General features: G+C 37.8%; 1 protein-coding gene across 1 annotated transcript; it reads left to right on the forward strand.

Moving 5' to 3' along the window:
* Positions 1–21,175, forward strand: LOC126377265 (carbonic anhydrase 1). Its single transcript, XM_050024990.1, has 5 exons — positions 1–291; positions 8,153–8,344; positions 9,176–9,393; positions 19,093–19,314; positions 20,258–21,175. Exons 1-5 carry the CDS (start codon positions 249–251, stop codon positions 20,390–20,392), a joined length of 810 nt encoding a protein of 269 aa, XP_049880947.1. The 5' UTR covers positions 1–248; the 3' UTR covers positions 20,393–21,175.
* Positions 21,176–21,290: the final 115 nt, after the last annotated feature.

The raw sequence follows: 21,290 nt of genomic DNA on the forward strand, positions 1-21,290 counted from the left end.
GCGCAGTGGCTTCGCGGAGCCCGCGCGTGCGGCAGTCTCTCTCCGTGGCCTCACCCGCGCCCGCGCCCGCCTCGCTCCTGCCGTGACCCTCGTATAAAGCGGTACGGCCGCGCGCACTCGCACGCAGTCACGACCCAACCACGCTCTCTCGTGCAGTCACCTGCCACGCGACTCACACGGACATTTCCGCGACACTACGCGATCCTCAATCAACAAACCGACATACAGACAGTCTACTACTAGCAACCATGGCGCAGGGACAATGTGAATGGGGCTACACCGGCGAAAACGGTGAGTCCTACAGCTTCCTTCCTCTCATCAATTGATAAATTGCAGCGAGCGGCGCGGACCGGTTTGTTTACATCGGCGCACGTGACTTATCCTTAGCAAATAATACGTGTCCAAACGCGAAAAAGTTGAAAACCTACCGGTCTTTATTTACCTTTATCTACCTATATAAAAGTAGTTTTCAGAACTGCATAAATAAATATACTTAATTTATATTAACAATCTTTTTTTATAAAATACATTTTATAAACAGTAAATTTCATTCTCTATTAAGAATTATGAGGTATTTAAATATTCTAGATCATTCATCTCATCTAAGCCTACACCTGTGAATTTGAATTTCAATAAAATACGGTGTTTTTGGTTTAACGAAACATAAAGGACGCTAACCTACTTAAAGTTTTCTTTATAATTAATTTATCTTTAGACTATATTTTTTGCATCGTATGTATTTTTAGATCATTCATAATGAGTACATCTGTTAATTTAAGTTTAAACAAAATACGGTGTTATTGATTTAACGGAACATAGCTATGGTATGGTATATTTCTATACAAATATGCAGATTACGTTATTTATAATCAAGACATGTGAAACGTTATGAGTGTAAAATAATTTAATTGGCCGTTTATCATTGAATAGAAAATTCGTTACACTCAAAACACGGGAATAATGTCACAAACGCAGAGTTGCGTGCAGCAGCTGCGACGGCGGCGGACGACGTCCTAGTTCCTAGTTGCTGCTCGCACCACCTCATCTACAAACACTTTTTACATCAATCACCTCTACACTTAAAACTTAAAACACATAATGCTATGTCATTATCATTACTGTTCAAAAAATCCCCTAATTACACAACAATTATTAAAAAAAAAACCCTAACCATAATGACACACGGAGTTACAGTTCTTAAAAAAATACTGTTTTCGCAATACTTGTTTTTACGACCACATATCTTCAGGTGCTTTCAAATTCAAATTAATCTACGTGGTGCGTTATGTAAAATGGTTAACATTTAAACGAACAAAAGAATTAAACGTTAGCGATGATTCCACACTTTAATTATTAGTAATTAAGAAAAATTACATACACCAACAATAGTTTCTAATGGTCTCTGCAAAAACTCTCATTACTTCTTTGCTAATACGATAATTTATGTCGCCATTTTCAACCTACTTTGTAATATTAAAAATAGTCTTAAACTTACTCGTGTTCTGGTCGTGTAATTAGTCTGATCCATTTTCGACAATTGTCATTATTATTTGTCATGCAAACAGAACCCTTTCTAGAGATGTGATAATGTAGATATATGATAAGATGTGATAAAGAAATAATAAATTGAGAAACCATTAATCATAATTTATAAGAAAGGGTTAGTGATCTAGAATAAATAAAAGTATTATAGTATTCGCTGATCATGAGATACTAACAATAGAGCATTTCGACCTCATCTTGTCGTCAATGAAGAATTATTGCAATGCTGATAACCACATCAAATTTATTATAAGCATTATTATAATGCTCAATGATATTGGAGCACATATCGGATATTACTTACCTACGCCAATTGAGTGCAGGAAAATTGGTCACTCGCTTGACGCTATTTATTTTTTTGGCACAACGTAAAACTAACAATTATTATTGTAAGACGTTTTAAACCGATATATTGGGAAAGGATTTAGTTCTCATTTTCACTCGGTCAACAAATACAACTTTAATTTCTTACTTATTTAAAATGTTTCCGGATTTCCAGTGAACATTTTTTCTCTTATGTAGTAAAAAATATGGACTATGCACGTACAATAATAAAATATGATTATAGTCATGTCACTTAATTGTCGACTTAAAAAACATTGAGTCTTTTTATTGGCCTTTTATGAATAAACTATACACGAAGATTGGTGCAAGACGACTCCTTTTTTACAATCAGAATAAGTTATTTGTATTGGCTAGTGGCTAAGCCGCTAATTGTGAGCTAATCCTTTCAGTGTTGCAATAAGGATATCGCCCATCATGATTGCCCTATAAGGAAAACTCAGAGGATATTAACCAATACACGTGCTAAATTGCAACATTTTAAATTCAAAAATGTTCAAAAAGTTCTAGTGTATTTTGTTTTCATAATAGTACGAGACTACAGCTATTCCCTGGCTATTCACACTATAACATAAATTTATCTCTGCTCCTACATAAATCATCAAAATGAAACACGAAAGTCGAAACGATATCTATAGGTAGGTATGCATTGGGAAATACCTTTGCTAGATTTTAAGGACAATTGATAGTAACTTTCAACCTTTATAGTAAAAAATGTTTGATTACAATCTACTCGTTTCAGCGTTAGGAAGCACGTGGTACCTAGTACCTACGTACTACATATTACAATCAAAATCTGTCGATTTTACAACATGAATTGTCAAGAGAGCAAATTGTTACTACACTATTATAATGAAAAAAATAGTATAGGCTTAATCCCAAGCAGAAGAGCCGAGGTTCGAGGGAACCAGCCTGTGACCTAACAATTGCTACAGTGCACAATAATGCTATACAAAGAGTACTCTATTTAATACTTTTGTTTTATTATGTACTATTTGTTAAACACCTTTGTGTTCGTAATATTGTATACAAATATAGTACCAATTTCATTGGCTGTCTGTTACCGATTCGTCTCGTCAATTCGGATGAATAATACATTTAATATCCATAGAATATTCGTAGTACGACAAGCCTCTAATATAGTGGAAATGTTTTTGCTCATCTCGTAGATAATAGTGATTTACCTAATGTACAGACTACATATATAAACTGACGCTCACCTGAAGCTGAATAAAGTAAATCATAATATAAGTAAGTAAGTATATAGGTTTATACAAATTCTGACTTTAACTGTAACAAATCCCTTGCTTAGATCCGCGTCGCGTTACAAAGATAACAATTTAAAGTTTCTAGATGATTGAGCAGCATCGTGAAATAATGAAAACTGTGTGTACATTAGAGTATCGTGGTACTTGCTGTGACTAATTTATTTGTTTAGATTGGTTTAGTCTGCACCAGACTCAATTTTAAAACAACATGTTTGTATCTTCAATCAAGACATGGTACGTTTATCCCTTTTGTTAAAGGGATATGACTCGCTTGAACAATTTCCCTGAATGAAGATTTTTAAGTTGGTAATGGTATCCCCCGTATAAGTTTCCCGTTATACCTTTTGACTACAATATTACGTATAAAACACGTGATATACCTACGTCAGAAACCGCATAATAATAAACCATACATAATGCTATTGTGTGAGTTAATGAACTTGTGGATTACTTTTTACATCTGATAAAAAATAATTTCAATTAAACTAAGCGAACAATAAAAAGAAAGTAAGTCTCTAGTCAAAGTCTACTAAGTAAATACATACAGGATGTTAGTGACATCGTAACGAATACTGTGGGGATGATTCAGACCATGATTCTGAGTTAATATCAAGTGGAATTTTCCACCGCAAAAGTATAGAATTGAAAATAATTAAAAAAAAAACAAAATACATTAATTTTGCATCATGGCCTGAATCATTCCTCAAAGTTTTCATTACGATGTCACTAACACCTTGTATACTATTATGTACAATACAATTTTCATTATAAAGGTTAGAAATCCATAGTAGTAATAATTTACAACAAATCAATTAATTGGCTTATTTATAAGCAAATAATTCTTAGTACACGCTTTACCTATTCTAGGACCTAGGTGCATACATAATCACTTTATGAAGCCATAAAGAATCTCGAGAGCTGTCTGATATGAGACGCGATTTAATGGAAGAGTATTGCATTGTTTGCGTGTAACTAATGACGGGTTATTAGAGGCCAGCGGAGACTATTGGACTATAATGAAGCTATGTGGGGCCGTCTCAGGCTTACCAGTACCAGACCATCTTACTGGTCCTAAGTGGTTTAAATATACTGTGGGAAACTTTATAAACATTGCATTTCCATTTATGGTCGTAGCGCTATGATGATACATTATTATGATAGGTCGGAAAACCAAGTCAAGGAAAATGGGCGAACACAACATTTTGAGGAAATATTCGTGAGCACAGCACGATGAATACTGCTTTATTACGATCTTACTCGCAAGATTATATGTTAGAAGGATGTACTTGGTACTAACAAATTAATGCTTTTTTCTGTCGCACTCGCAATTACCTAACATGTCATAAGAAAACACTTATTTATAGACTACGAAATAATTTGTTACAGTTTATGTATGGGCAATGTAGATACACTATAATAAAATCCATCACAATTTACACGTCGTTATCTTGTCATGTAATGGGTAAGTAAACAAAGTCCTGGGAAGTAGTGTATGGTGTGGGTGCGCCCGCGCCGGTGTGGTGTCGATGTAGCCGGTGTAGAGGCGGCAGCGGCAGCGACACCAGGTGACCTCGCTTCGTGTCGCTACAGCGCGGAAATGAAGGTTAAATCACGGTTAAGTTACTGATCGAAATGAAATAACTAATTTCGCTCCTGTTCGAGCGTGACAAACCCGGAAAAATATTATTAAATACAATAGCTTCTCGATCTTTCCTACTCCATTATGTTCTGTTAAATACAACACGATAAATCGACGGCAAATAGCTTGATTTTTTCAAAACTGAGTGCAAGTACATACAACATGGATTGTTATTGCATGTTCTCAATATGAAAAGAAACAAAACGTGGGTTAATAAACCGTAAAGTCACAAGTCGAGGACAGTAGCATAAAGTCAACTTGCAATAATAAATCTGCTTGAGATAAGCAAGGGCGAGGTCGCTGCGCATGCACCGTGACAAGTTTCCGGGGAGGGGAGGGGATGTGACCCCTAAATCAACGTTCGGTTTTAATCGTGAAGCGCAATTATTCGCGGTACATGACATCTTGTAGCTTGACCCTGTGATCATCGGTTACTGATGACGTTCCTATTAAGATAGCTGCTATAATCGCCAATTGTGTACGTCACATCAGACGGACGTTGACTAGATCCTGGAGTAGGACACTAGATTACAATGATTGTTCCACGCTTATGATGAGGTGTGCAGCATCTCGCTCGTCCCACATCACGATCAAACGCACCGGACACGTGCGCGGACGTTATTACATTGTTAAAATTGACCGCTTGCTGGAAGCATAGCGCGCTGCCAAACACACAATGAAAAAAGTGACTTAGGCACCAACAAAAGGCTGAACTGTTCCCCAAATACAGAACATGCCAATTACGAACTGTCTGCATTGACTGACGTTCAAATCAACGATTCAAAAGAACGTTTTCACATCCTTTGAAACATTATCGCTCAGGTTGTCCATCACATCGATGTCAGTTTGCACGCTTATTAAAAGTCCAGGTTTTGTAATGTATTTAGAGCATCAATTGAAATCAATAGCGCTTGTAGAGACTGTTTAAACTAGCCCTCCTGAATTGACTTTATGAAGACTGCATATTGCTACATGCTCCAATTCCCCTTGCATTCGATGCGATGATGAGGGCAATTTGCACTCGATACGTTATTTTTGGTGATTTTTACTGTACCCATTGCAATCAGCAACTGTCCTCTATCCGCCAGTGCGGAATCAATTACCGAAATAACTGCTTCCTACATACCTGTATATATTTATTTGTCATGATAATTGCGAACCAAAATTAAATAACATTTAGCCTCGATGTTTTCATTGTAAAGCAATAAATTAATAAAAATCAATTTAAATGGTCTGAAGGAACTTCCATTTTATTAAAGTTTTTTTTCGTATGAGGAAGGAACTTCGAAAACATTATGTCTACATTTACCGTTGGGTTCTTGGTCACATTAATAATAATAATAAAAAACTCTTAAATTAAATGCAGTTTCTTATTTTGCAATTCCTGATGCGTGGCTTAAAATACAGTGAAGAAAAATATTTATTATACTTAACAATAAAAATAATTGGCGGACCGCATAATGATTGATATAAAATGTGATAATTATCCTGCATTGCTTGTTGTGTACAACAATAATTTTATTACTGGCGACGGGGTTAAGAACCGTGTGGGCTGGTTTGACCGGAGAGTCAGTTTGATCGTTTGATTTTATATTTGTATAAAAAGCATAAATAAATGAAGCCCAGTGTTGATGACGGCTACCCACGAACATTTCCTCTAATGTTTGATAAGGAAGCAATAACACGCAGCGATAACTCTTACAATCAATAAAATAATTTAGCTAACATCTACCACGATTCTCTCACAATTACAAAATTAGCTTTTTCCTTAATGAAAATTCTGGCCGTAGTGCTTAATGGTACTTAAATTCACTATCTATTTACAAATTGATATTGATTAAATTAATGAAATTGCGCCTGCATTTTGAATAATTCACATACTTAGAATAAATGACATCGCTAGAAGAACATTTTACATAATAGCTTCAAATGGGATGTTTGTTTGTTGAAAACGTTTCAAATTGTTCCGCGTCTTACTGAAATCAAGTTAACGATTCGTAATTTGTGACTCTATAAAATTTACATTTGTTCAATTGTCTAAATACTTGATGTTTACGGGTTCAACTGATTGACGTTTACGCAAAAATAAGGCTGTTGAAGTTTGTTGAAAACAAACAGCGGTCTCTCTAAGGAAGCGTTTACTAACGGCCACGGTTTTAGCTTTGAGTAGCTTCTTATAATTATTGCTCAATAAACTCCGAACTCTAAATAAATAAACGCGGAGAGCGTGACGCAAAGCTCAACAGAAATATTTTATTTGGCCATCCAACTGGCCCGCATCTGGGGAACATTGGGTAGCACTACTGCGATTACTTATATAGAGTCACAAGAGCTCACAAAAGTTAACGAGTTTACTCTATACTTTACTAACAAAACAAGTACATGATACCTCGTTAATAAAGATTATGTCCGCTGATAAAAATAACTAATTTTCCAACTTTCCCACAATAATGATGCTTTATCTAAAAACACCATAAATTTCGTTTTCATAATATTGGAACGACTGAAAAACATTTTGAGAACTGAGCAAACAGGGCTTAATCAAATTCGACATTCGAACAGAACAGAAGTAAGCAAGTTCATAACTTTTATTCTCATGCGGAATCAACGTGTGCAAGTTAAGGATTTGACTCTCGAACTGCGGCCGCAAGAAACAGTAAACCTCAAAAGCTTTTGATTTCTTGAGCCAGTGAACAATCTTACAGTTAGAAATTCCTGACCCTGCCATCTGCCGGAGCAGTCGGAGGCCTGCGCCCGCGCTAAGCTAAACAAGATAAGATAGCGTCGCGATTTGTTAAGCAAACCTTTCTTCTGGCATGCGCTCACTCATCTCCGCCCGTCGACATACTTATACAAATAACGCCATTCAACAACAGTACGTTTTTGCACAAGAGATTATTATTAAACAAATATACAGAAACTTACGTCTTACTGTATCCACTACCACGAAAATGTAAGCACGAATCTTCAGAACAAAAAATTGGATTTGAATCTAAAAATAAATATGATTCACTAGGTGTGATAGGTCACTCACTAGTACTCCGTCACTCATAATGTTAAACACAGCGGTAATGTTCTTGAAATTATAATTTTATCGATGTTCCTAAGTTTTTTGCTATTTTTTACCTACACTACCGATTATGAAAACCGGCGTTGTATTATTTTGTACTTACAAGTTTACAATTCTATTTAATAAGCTTTGTGCAAGCTGACCTTAATAATGACAATGCAATGTCCGGTTTACCTCTACACGAGAATTACCCATATCTAAAACCACAGATGATAAAAACAAGAACTCTGTATGTAAAACTCTATGGAACGGAACTGTATTCACATTGTTAACTTTAGGTTCGATTTTCAGGACCAGAGAAGTGGGCGGAGAAGTTCCCCGAAGCCGCGGGTACTAAGCAGAGCCCCGTGGACATCGACACATCAAGCGTATGCACGGGACGGAACGCGCCGGACCTCAAATGGTGCTATTCTGTGAACCACACGCGCTCCGTCGTCAACCCCGGCTACTGCTGGCGTGTAGATGAGAACGGATTTGACTCAGGTATGTCTTGTTAACTGGTGATTACGCATGATGCCGGACGTCATTAAGAGGCCTGTGTTCTGCAGTCAAGATGAATATACTGAACTGATTACTCTACCTTGTAGACTATACGGAAACTTCAAAGGAGAGACGTAAACATCGTCTGTTGTGATAGATACATGATAGGATAGGTAATAAGAAAGAAATAAAACTCAGAAAGGAAGAGGCGAACAATTCATTCAGCATTACAAAATAAACTAGTGATTAATGGTGTTACATATCACATTCGTCGCATTATGCAACGCATTGGCATAACAATATAGCATTCAAAACAAATACAAATTAGATATAACGTCCCGGCAAGATTAAAAACCCGGACCGCTAAATGACTCATCAAATTTTCTTCCTTGTAATAAAATTTCCAGGAGCGAAGTCGAAAATTGCATTTACTCCGAGGGAGATATAAATATCGCTTGTTATAGCGAAAATTATGGCCGGCGCGATGAACGCGAGCCAATTTGCATTTCCTTTTCGTATACCCTGACAACGGCGCGTTCCCCTCCGTCGTTAGCCCTATTGGTGATGAGTCATAGCATGTCTGACACGAAGTTAGCACGACAAATAAGTTTAAGTTTGAGAATGCTATTACCCAAATAAATTGCACAATAACGGGTATTCTCAAAGAGAAACACCATTCACGTCGTTTGTAAGTTTCGCACACGTCTTTTTCGAACTCAACGCCTGAAGATGTTACGTAATAAACAAATCCGTAGATCTGTATGCTTAACATCGAATTCATTCGCATATCTAAGAAGCAAGCGAGGTTACTAATTTAATCCACGTCAATTTCAGAACTTCGTGGAGGTCCCTTGGGCAACAACGTGTACAAGCTCGAGCAATGGCATTGCCACTGGGGCTCGAAGAATGGGGAAGGTTCCGAGCATACCGTGGATGGCAGGTCCTTCTCCGGAGAACTACACTTGGTACACTGGAACACCAGCAAATACAACAGCTTCGCTGAAGCCGCGGGGAAAGAAGACGGGCTGGCCGTGCTTGGAGTGTTTCTTATAGTAAGTTCAACAGCCAACTTTAAAGTAGTTTAGGGTCAACCAAAGGCCGCGATATAACTCACAGGGATTAGTATGCCGAGGCGGTCACTGCATAACTGTGACTGAATGTCGTTACGGTAAATTTGAATTTGTAGACCGTATTTCGGTAAATGTTGCGCCAAAAAGCGAATACCAGAGAGCCTGAAAATTTTAAGTGAAAAGACACGCAACAACCTCCATGAAAGAAAACCGATAGATATTAACCAATCAATCAACAAAAGAGGAATGCAAAAGGCTGTAATAGTAATGATGTGATAATACATACCTACTTACAAGTTACTGAATAAGGATATACACATACGTATTGATAGAATAACAGTAATGATTGTTTTCTCAGAACTAAACTAACTATATAGTTTATTTAACTCAAGTGTTTTGAAGCAAGTGATACAGTTCGACAAGTGGTGGAACTAACACTTGCATGTCAACATATTTTAATAGAAATGCTTTTTTAAGGAAAATATTTGTTGTGACTCAAGCTAGAAGCGTATTATCAGGTGGGGAAATACAGTCCTGGATATAGAAAATTCTTCAAGTACCGTATCCACGTGTTTAAGTGGTAGGCAAATAAAGATAGTGCTTACTCGCTGATGTCTAATAATAGAGTTTCATTTTATGAGGAATATCATTCAACTCATAAGCCTTTACATAAGTAGGTATTTTATTATCATCATTTTCGGAACCATAACACTTGCTAAGTCGCAGAGCAAACAACTCGTTCAATTGATCACGGACAGACAACCCGATGCGTGAATATCGGATTACAACGCGTAATTGTGTTTCAATCTCTACCTACGATGACGAAGTACGTTGTCACAAAAAACGTATAATACATCGTACTATTCTATTATGCCTACTTCCTCGTACTCTAGATCAAGGTGTAAATATGAATGAACGCTTTATCAGTTACTTATCACTGTTAACACCAAATGCACTTGTTAGTGACTTGTTTTAACGACAGTAGACAATATTAAAAAATAACCATACAACAATAGATCCGTTAAACTACAGCGAATAGAATGGAATCACTCTCTCTAATTCCGCGTAAAACTTTCTCTCCGCGCGTCAGTCTCTTCCAAATACTGAATTAAAATTTTGCACATACGAAACGGAAATTCTAACAGCATAGCCTACACACAATGTTATTAAGGAAATCTATTTTAGATAATCCTGTTACTGAGAGAAGGGTTGTGTGGCGAGTGCAAATGTGCACGTTACGTCACTGAAGCCTCGCAACACAATCCTTTTAGGTGTGTAGTGTAGTCCACTGAGCACGAGCCACCGGATTGCATTTTAAACAGAGTCTACCCACGCTAAATGTTTTCACTGCGCACTACATACGAAGAATTGTATAGCTAACGTATGATTTTTGTAACAAAAATCATTCTTTTGTAAACAAACACTTGGGTCTGTGACTCTACACATCGTATCTCATATTTTTTATTATAATGAAGTATTCGGACAACGACTTTAACTTGTCAATTCAATTTGTGCGGGTCGAAATCTGAATACAATAGTCACCTACATTATCATAAGTAATACTTGAACGAGTTTGGTGTACCTAGTTATGTATTCCGGACCTACCGCGGGTACTGTAAGAGTCCCGACGTAAGCTTTCTAAGTATTGTATGAAGCGCATTCCCAGACCTCCGGCGCAGACGAACAACATCCGTCCTGCGCATTCAGCTTTAGATAAGCCCGAACTACCGGGAGGTATTGTTGTTTTCATAGCTTTCTTAGATCATAGAACTAGCTCATAAGTTTAGTCTTAAGTTGACCACTGTAAAGTACGCATTAAAAGTTTAAATTCAAAATTCAATTTTTGCTTTTTAAAAAGAGTCCCTCGCTCCGCGGCAACTTAAGTGGCGCAGCCGGTAGGATATCCGCTATTGGAAGAAGCTGTACCCAGAAGACCTGCAACTCGGTTATCACGGGTTACAGTACGGTGGATATTCTACGAACCAAATAAATAACTTTTGGACAAGCGGCGTGAGACAAAGGACGAGTACTCTCTCGGTGGCAACGCACAACTCTAGTAGGAGGAAATGGGATCGAGCGGTCTGTGAGTAGACTTTTTCACTATCCTGTCTTATCCCTTTCTATTCCAGCTAATTGTGAGACTCATTTAGGTAGGGTCTGACAATCGGACATAAATTGCCGAATGTTTTAGACAGCTAGCATAGTTTAGATAGGATCTGACATTTGGTCACAATCGCCGAATGTTTTAGATAATTAGCATAAAGTAGTTAAGTGATCTGATTTTCTAAAGAAAAATAATAAAATATAATTGAACAGAAATAATTGAAGTGATTTATATTATTGTCTTATTTTGTGTCATTTACTTGTGTATTTTTATTGTGTTTTTATTGTGTTTCTATTGTATTTTGTGTCTTGTGTTATATTTTAAGTAGATAAAAATGACGCAACAAATTTCTCTTGTTCCAAACGAAATGCTAAGCCTTATTCCAAAATTCAGTGGCGAACCACAGTTGCTAAATTTATTCATTAATAAAGCTGAGTATGTATTATCGGCATATGCCCAGCAACAGGACAATCCACACCAAACGCAATATGTATTTCATGCTATTTCAAGCAGACTAATAGACAAAGCAGCACATTTACTAAGCGAAAGACAAGATGTGAACACTTGGTCTTCCTTAAAAGATTTATTAATCCTACATTTCGGTGACCCAAGGTCGGAAGAATGTATAGCTATCGAATTGGAATCAATGAAAATTAAATCTGGCGAATCGTATCACGATTTTTGTTGTCGAATCCAACAAGTGCGAAGCACTCTGTTTGCTAAAGTGAATCTATTACAGGATGAAGGCGTTAAGGCCGCGAAAATGATAATTTACAATAACACTTGCCTTAATGTGTTCATGTATAATCTGCCCGAGAACCTCATTAGGACGGTGCGACTTAAGGGTTCTAACACGTTGGAGAACGCCTTAAGCGTAGTTACGGAGGAAGTAAATTTCCAATTTCAATACGACGCGAAAAATAAGAACAAAACTCAACCCGCACAAGTTTCACAAACACCATTTACGAGAACAGCTCAAAATTTCAGATTCATTCCATCCGGTGCTGGATTTGGACCGTTTCCACAACAGTCCCGTAATCCTTTTACCCAACAATTCCAACCTAATAAATTCGGATTCACACCAAAACCCCAGTTCGGATATCGACCCCCGAACCAAAATCAAGGATTTAGATTTGGTATCCCCAACCAAAATAACTTTAAATTTGGAATACCTAATAACCAAAACTTTAAATTCGGTATCCCTAACCAACAAAATTTCAAATTTGGAATCCCAAACCAAAACGCACGATTTAATTTCCCAATGAATCATCCGTGGTATAGGCAAAACTTTAATAACCCGCAACAAACACGACCTCTGTATCAAATTATGCCTAAAGCCGAACCTCAGAAACCGCATGCATGTGCATTACCCGAGCCTGACGTGTCGATGCGGACTGCTACAGCGCAATTCATGATCGACTCCCCTGACGAATATAATAATATCTACTATACCGATGATTGCTTTGTCCCATACGATTACAACTATGAGGAAAACTATTTCACCGCGCAAGATGATTTTTCTGAGAACTGCAAGGGCGTTCCTCCCCCTGAATTTGAACAACAAGCTGAAGAAAATGAATTGACTCCAACGGACTTGCCAGCCGAAAATTTTCAATCAAAGGCCTCAACAAAACCCCGTCTCAAATAATCCGAATAAATTGCGTAAATGCACTAAAATTACCCCATATTAGAATACCTGAAATTAACGCTACATTTATGATCGATACCGGAAGCTCTAGGTCATTCATAAGTCCCAAAAAGGCAAACGAATTTTTTGCAAAATTCAAAATTCTGGAACCATTCGAGGTTATCAGCACACATGCCCGTAGTTGCCATAATGAAGTAATACAAATTCCCCTTTTAAAGACATTTAAAAGCAAGTTACAACAAAAATTTTATGTCTACGATGTTGATAGTCGCTATGACGGTCTAATCGGCTCAGACTTATTGAAAAAACTGGACGCATCCATAGATATGAAACACCAAGTACTGCGGACCCGTGACACCGAAATACCCATACTATACGAAGCACCACACGAGTTGATTTTAGGACCTCGTACCGAAACTAGGGTTCGCATCCCAACTGATCTACAAAACGGACATGCAATTTTGGACTTTATAGAGTTCACTAAAGGTGTCCGCATGCCAACCGCAATAGTGAACTGTGTAGACTCTATGGCTACATCAGTTATACAAAACGCTACTGACGACACCATAACAGTGACGTTTAATAAACCTCTGCCTGTGACACCATTTCAAGAAAACGAGATCATAGTAAATTTTACTGACCATAGTTACGACGTTGACGACCTATTGAAACAAAATTTACAGAGACTAAGACTGGACCATATGAACCAAGAAGAGAGAGACAAAATATCAAAATTATGCTACGAGTTTCGAGATATATTCTACAGTGAGGACATCCCGTTAACCTTTACAAATCAAGTAAAACACGAAATTCGCACGACAAATGAAGATCCAATTTATATCAGGCCTTATCGTCACCCACCTGCACAAAACTTAGAAATTCAAAATCAGGTTGAAAAGTTATTGAAAGATAATGTTATTCGAGAGTCGCACTCTCCATGGAGTGCGCCAGTGCACTTGGTCCCCAAAAAACAGGACGCTTCTGGAAAAACCAAATTCCGTATGGTAATTGATTACCGTCGCCTCAACGACATCACAGTCGACGATAAGTATCCACTTCCAAACATCAACGACTTGTTTGACAAACTAGGCAAATCTACATACTTCAGTACCATCGACCTAGCGAGTGGATACCACCAAATAGAAGTAGCCGAGAAGGATCGACACAAAACTGCGTTCTCTACGCAAGCCGGTCATTTCGAATTTACCCGTATGCCTTTCGGTCTTAAAACCGCACCCGCGACGTTCCAGCGAGCAATGGACAATGTCCTCCGTGGCTTGCAAGGATTACATTGCTTGGTGTATCTCGACGATATAATCGTCTATTCATCCAGCCTACAAGAACACCTAGAAAAGCTAAGAAAGGTATTCGAAAGATTAAGAGCAACAAATCTCAAAGTCACACTTGATAAATGCGAGTTTCTTCGTAAAGAAGTACTCTATTTAGGCCATGTAATAACTAAGGAAGGTTTGAAACCAAACGATGACAAAATTAAAGCCGTTTTGAAATTCCCTTTGCCAAAAACAACTACGGAAATTAAAAGCTTTCTTGGTTTAGTCGGATATTATCGAAAGTTTATAAAAGATTTTTCCAAATTAACACGTCCACTTACTAACTGTTTAAAGAAAAGAAATCGGATTCAGATCAATCAAGAATACATCAACGCATTTGAAAAGTGTAAGGAGCTTTTGGTAAATGCCCCTTTGCTACAATTTCCGGATTTCACAAAACCCTTTGTACTTACCACTGATGCCTCAGACTATGCGATAGGTGCAGTCCTATCTCAAGGACCAATCGGTTCGGATAAACCAATCGCATACGCTAGTCGTACTTTAAACGATGCAGAAACCCGGTATAGCACAACTGAAAAGGAACTTCTTGCCATTGTATGGGCTACTAAATACTTCCGCCCATACCTATATGGGAATAAGTTCACCATATATACAGATCATCGCCCACTAACATGGTTAAAGTCCATGAAAGAAACCAATAGTAAATTAACTCGTTGGAAACTACGTTTGGCAGAGTTTGATTACGATGTCGTATATAAAGCAGGAAAACAGAATAACAATGCTGATGCACTATCCAGAATAAGGGTAAACGCAGTAGGTAACGATTCGGAATCCATGCGAGTCAATGTTGACGAAAGTGAACATAGACTCAGATCCTACTTGGATGACGTGGTAAACGAAGTAGTCAGACTAGGAAGCCGACCCCAAAATCGACGTAATGAGCAAGTAAACACAGATGATGTAATAGAACTCTCATCGGACGATGGAAGCGAAACCCCAAGGGCGGGACACAACGAATTGGAGTCCCAATTCCCAATCGTCTCACCATCGGAAAGTACCATTACAATCCCTGAAAACACTAATAGTAACACCGATACAATCCATTCCGCACGCGATATTGATACTAATGGAATCCCCATCTTGAACGAAGCAATCGACAGCAAACCCAATCAAATACTGGTTTATACCTGGAACAGAAATGAAACATCAATTAATAATTTGTCCAATTCAAAGCAAAGAATAATTGAAGTAACCTTACCTTTAAATAGACCGGATCTAGTAAAAGAATTCCTGAAAGGTTATGTAAGACCCAAAATAAAACAATTCATTTACTTCGAGAGTGAAATTCATCGCAAACAGTTTGTACAGGCATTTATATCCCTATTCAAGAAGGGCGCTGTACATCTCATGGAATGTACCAAAAGAGTAATAACCGTTGAAAATGAAGAAGAACAGAGACAGATAGTGCTGAAATATCATGAGGGCTCTACATGTCATCGTGGTATAAAAGAAACTTTAATGAAATTAAAACGTGTCTATTATTGGAACAATATGGACATTACAGTAACCGCTATTATCAATTCCTGTGAAACATGCAAAAAACTTAAATACGATCGGAAACCCTTCAAACCGGAATTACAGTTAACGCAAACTCAGAATAAACCATTTCAAGAACTTTTTATGGATGTATTCTCTATAGAAGGACAATACTTCCTCACAATAGTAGATGCTTTCAGCAAACTGGGACAAGCTATCCCTATCCCAAGCAAAAACACCCCTGAAATAGTACGCGCATTAATTTCGTACTTTTCTTATTACGGTACCCCTAGAATCATAAATGTAGACCCCGGCACAGAGTTTAACAATACCCTTTTGAAAGAAACCTTATGTTTCTACAAAATAAACCTTCATATCGGAACTCCGCACAACCCAAATTCCATGGGAATAGTAGAGAGGTTTCACTCTACCATTTTAGAAATTTATCGTATCGCAAAGTATGAGCGAAAACTTACCGACGCAGCTTCCGTCATGACGTATGCTATCATGGCATACAACCATACAATACATTCTACTACTGGATTAACCCCATTTGAAGTAGTATTAGGACACACGGATTCCTCAAACGCGTTTGATGTAGACTTTAATAAACATTACACCCAAAAACTAATCAACGATCATGCGAACCGAACAAAATTCTTATATAAGTACCTAACAGAGAAAATGATAGACCACAAGGAAAATATTAGGGAAAAGCGAGGAGGTGAGAAAAACATTAACTTAGACGAAGGAGAGACAGTTTACATCAAAGGAGTGAACACTAGACGTAGCAAAGACAAACCACGTTTTGAAAGGGCAATAGTATCTGGAAATATAGTTAGGAACACTGTACCCATCCACGTTAGGAACCGCGAAACTAAGGTAACTATTAAGGATATTCGACGGCCCCCACAGGTTCGCGACCGTGCTGCTGGTAATGAGCATCCAGAGCCAGAGCCAGGCCCTTCAACTGCAGAAGATTGAACGGAACCCTGGAATACTTCCTGTGAGAAAGGGACGCGCCATTATTACCTACGATAAATGGTTAATTTTTAAGACATTAGATTTAAACCTTGTATATGAAGATTTAGAGCTCAATGTTAATCGACTTGCGGATCTAAACGAACATGTGCTACATTATTTTAAACAAAACATTACCTCCGAATGCACTGATATTAAAGTACAAACTGAACATATAAAGAACATAACCATACAAAAGTTTAGACAACTTATTCCTTCTGTCAGACAAAAACGAGGACTGTTAAACCCAATAGGTTCACTAATTAAAGTTTTAACGGGGAACTTAGACAACGAAGACGCAATAAGGTACGATAGTCAGATCAGTAAATTACAACAACAACAACATAGTGTCTCTATGAAAATCGCCTTGATAACTGAAATTATGGGATCTGTTGCAAATGTAACAAATGCTACGAAGAACAATTTTATCCAGCTCGATAAAGAAATACACGATTTGAAAATATTACTAAATGAATCAATCCAAACAAGCCAAAGTATAAATAAAGTTATCCATGTCTATAGTCTTTTCTTACATAACTTCCAAATGCTCTACATAAAGCTGGACGAAATTGAAACTGCCGTTGCATTTAGTAAGGTAGGAACTTTACATCAATCGATTATTGATACCGATGAATTTATGACTGTACTTAGGAAAATAGAATTAACTGATAAATTGGTTTATCCCGTAGAGTTAAATAATTTGATAAGAATTGAACAATGTGTAGAGTTAAAAGCGTTTTCTAAAGAAAATCAGATTACCTTTATTATTGAAGTTCCGTTAGTCAGATCCGAGAGTTATCATTATTATCGAGTCTTGTCATTACCTGTAACAGATAACCTAAATCTAACTACCCTAATAATTCCTAAATATCCTTACCTTATTGTGAATCAGTCGAAAGCTCTGTCGCTCTCCCACTCTTGCCTGGAAATAGAAAGAAGTATCTTCATGTGTCATGAAGACTCCATTGTTCCGCCGACTATGGAAGATGTCTGCATCACCGATCTACTGAAGTTCGTCATTAATACCACCATGTGTTCCCCTATTCACGTGGATATAACAAAATTCAAGTTACAGCCAATAGAGTCAAATCGTTGGATATTCTACTGCAAAACCGCTACTCTAATGACGTCACAATGTGGAGAGGATGTCACTAGAACATATGTTGAAGGAACCTATATACTTACCATTGAAGACGCCTGCGAAATAACAATCCAAAATGTAACTCTGAAACAACACCGATCGAAGGCGGGCAACGTTTTATATGAGAAACTTCCAATAATTGATCTTCCATCACTGTCGACGTCAAAGCCAGTCGTCTCGAAGAAACCACTTAACCTGGATGAAATAGATTTACAGACCCTGCAAAGCCTGTCCCATGTCCTGAAAAATAGTGAAAGTGAATTAGTTAGTGAAGTGAGCACATATGGAAGTGTAGTGAACGCAAGAAACATTAGTATAGGGACTCTACTTCTCTATGTAATCATAATTTTAAGTATTTTCATATATTCATTTAAACGTTTTAAGAATTTCATATTATCAGATCGGAATCATCAAAGGGCTGAAAACCACCCCTCCGATAATTCCAATCTTATGGAGGGAGGAGTTATGTATTCCGGACCTACCGCGGGTACTGTAAGAGTCCCGACGTAAGCTTTCTAAGTATTGTATGAAGCGCATTCCCAGACCTCCGGCGCAGACGAACAACATCCGTCCTGCGCATTCAGCTTTAGATAAGCCCGAACTACCGGGAGGTATTGTTGTTTTCATAGCTTTCTTAGATCATAGAACTAGCTCATAAGTTTAGTCTTAAGTTGACCACTGTAAAGTACGCATTAAAAGTTTAAATTCAAAATTCAATTTTTGCTTTTTAAAAAGAGTCCCTCGCTCCGCGGCAACTTAAGTACCTACGTCATGTTTTATTTTCACAATAATACGTAATTACGTATAAGTTATTAAACGAGTAGTTAGGTAGGTACTATTTTTAATTTACTTCAACTGAATAACTACAATAGAGCACGTGTAAAAAATGTATACGTATAGAAAAACAGACTTTCTTATTGGTCGTATCTTTGTTTTTCAGGCGGGGGAGAAGCACAATGAGTTGGACAAGGTTATAAGGATGCTACCGTTCATCCAGCACAAGGGCGACAAGGTGACCATGTCGGAGCCGTTGGACCCCGCCAACCTGCTGCCGGCGCGCATGGCCTACTGGACCTACCACGGCTCGCTCACCACGCCGCCCTGCACCGAGTCCGTCACCTGGATCATATTCAAGGACCCCGTCGAGTGCTCAGCTGAGCAGGTTAGTAACCACTCCATTGTCTTATTACTATACCATTTCTCAATGTCAAGCCAAGTATTTACATATTATGCTATTGTGAAAACAACGTCTAATACAGTGCAATAACTATAGAATTGCATTAAACTAACATGACATGCTACCACTCGAAATGTGATATCAAAAAGTCATCAATACACTACCTATAGTATTTCATAATAGTGCCTACTTATGTGAATCGTAATCGATTATACAACTAACTACTTACAAGAAAATCTTTTAATTTTTTTGTCTTCCTTACAAAGTCATTATTTTAAGAGGAAATATTTTTAAATAAAGACGATTAAACAGGAAAACTATGAGTTAAGCATGTAAATATTATATTGTTGTCCTTGGAAGAACAAAGCGACGCGACGAAAATATCGAGAAAACCTGTTCCGATAATACAGTAGACACATTCTCATTTTACAGTAGGTAAATGCGTTGCTGTAACAATAGCAATGCTGGAGTATTTCCAATATGCAAGTCGAACATTGGCGCCGAGTACTCGTGTGCGAGCAAGTGGGTCATTAACTGCGGAGCTCCGAACCAGTCGATCGGCTACCGGTTTTGACGCCACCAACCTCGATGTTTAACTGACCTACAAATGTCTACTTGACTTTCAAAACACACCCGCTTGCAATATACTTTTGACATACACGATAAATGCACAACTTCAACTTCGATGCAGTGGAGTGGATACAGCGACGTTTCTGGCTCTAGTTATCTAACATAATATCGTGGCGTAGATTTATAATTGCTTAATCGCAGAACAAGAATCGAACGCTACGAAGTCTTACCTTTGCCTCTCAAATATTATTCATCTTGATAGTTTTATTTGGGTCACTGCTATAAATACTTGTACGAAGGTATAATTTACAGCCAACAATGATGAGTTAAGATTGTTTATTGCTTCAATTTGTTGCAGCTAGCGCTGATGCGCACGCTGCGGTGCAGCGAGGCGGCGCACGGCGTGGAGGTGCTGGAGCTGCGGCACAACTTCCGCCCCACGCTGCCGCTGGGCAAGCGCGAGCTGCGCGAGTACGGCGCCGGCGGCAACTAGCGACGTCCAGCGCCCGCGCAGGGACCCGCACCGACTCTCAAGTCTGACAGTGAAGTGTGATTTCAAACGGAGAAGACGGAAACCCAGATTCTCAACGCGCACCTTCACTCTGACCTTGTAACCAGTACTTATACAGGTGTATGCATGCTAGTTAACTCGAAAATTATACACGCGTTGTTATCACGTTTGGTAGTGGCGTTACGAATGCACAAGTCGATGAGATTAATACAGACGTTTGATAGCACCCAGACTGATTTGCAACTGTAATATTAACTGCCCTCAAGTAAAACAACATTGAGACGACAGTGAACTCAGAGTGCTAAGGTAGAATGTAGTAAAGTGAAACAATACAAACAATGTGCCTTAGTTGACACTATCCTATCTACCATATTATATAAAAATAGAAAACGCTATATTCATATAGAAATCTTATTTACTCTAAAGGGTATAAGGAAGTCATTATTTACTGCACGTTTATCAAATTGTAGTGTGTATGAGTGTATTTTGAAGTAATTATAGAGCACTATGCATTTAAGTGACCTACTCAATGCTAATAAAATAGAAAGAACAAAAGGTATCAGAATTACAATGATGATATTATGCTTAATAATGATATGTGATGTGATATTTTATGTGCACTATTTAAAAGCTAAAATTATGTTATTATTGTGGAGTATAAATGTGTGCCTCTGATGTAGACGACGCAGTTATGTTAACTGCGACATAGTTAGGTAGCAGATACTAATTAGTAACTAATTTGAAACATATTTATCGTTGTAAGAATGTCATGTTTATTTTGTTTTTGGTGTTGAAGTGCTTTCAAATACATCAAACGAGAAAAAAACAACTCTTTTATTTAAGCATAATAAGTACTACGGCTACGTCCTGTACGCATGTG

This window comes from Pectinophora gossypiella, chromosome 2 (genome assembly GCF_024362695.1).
Source record: "Pectinophora gossypiella chromosome 2, ilPecGoss1.1, whole genome shotgun sequence".
NCBI lineage: Eukaryota > Metazoa > Arthropoda > Insecta > Lepidoptera > Gelechiidae > Pectinophora > Pectinophora gossypiella.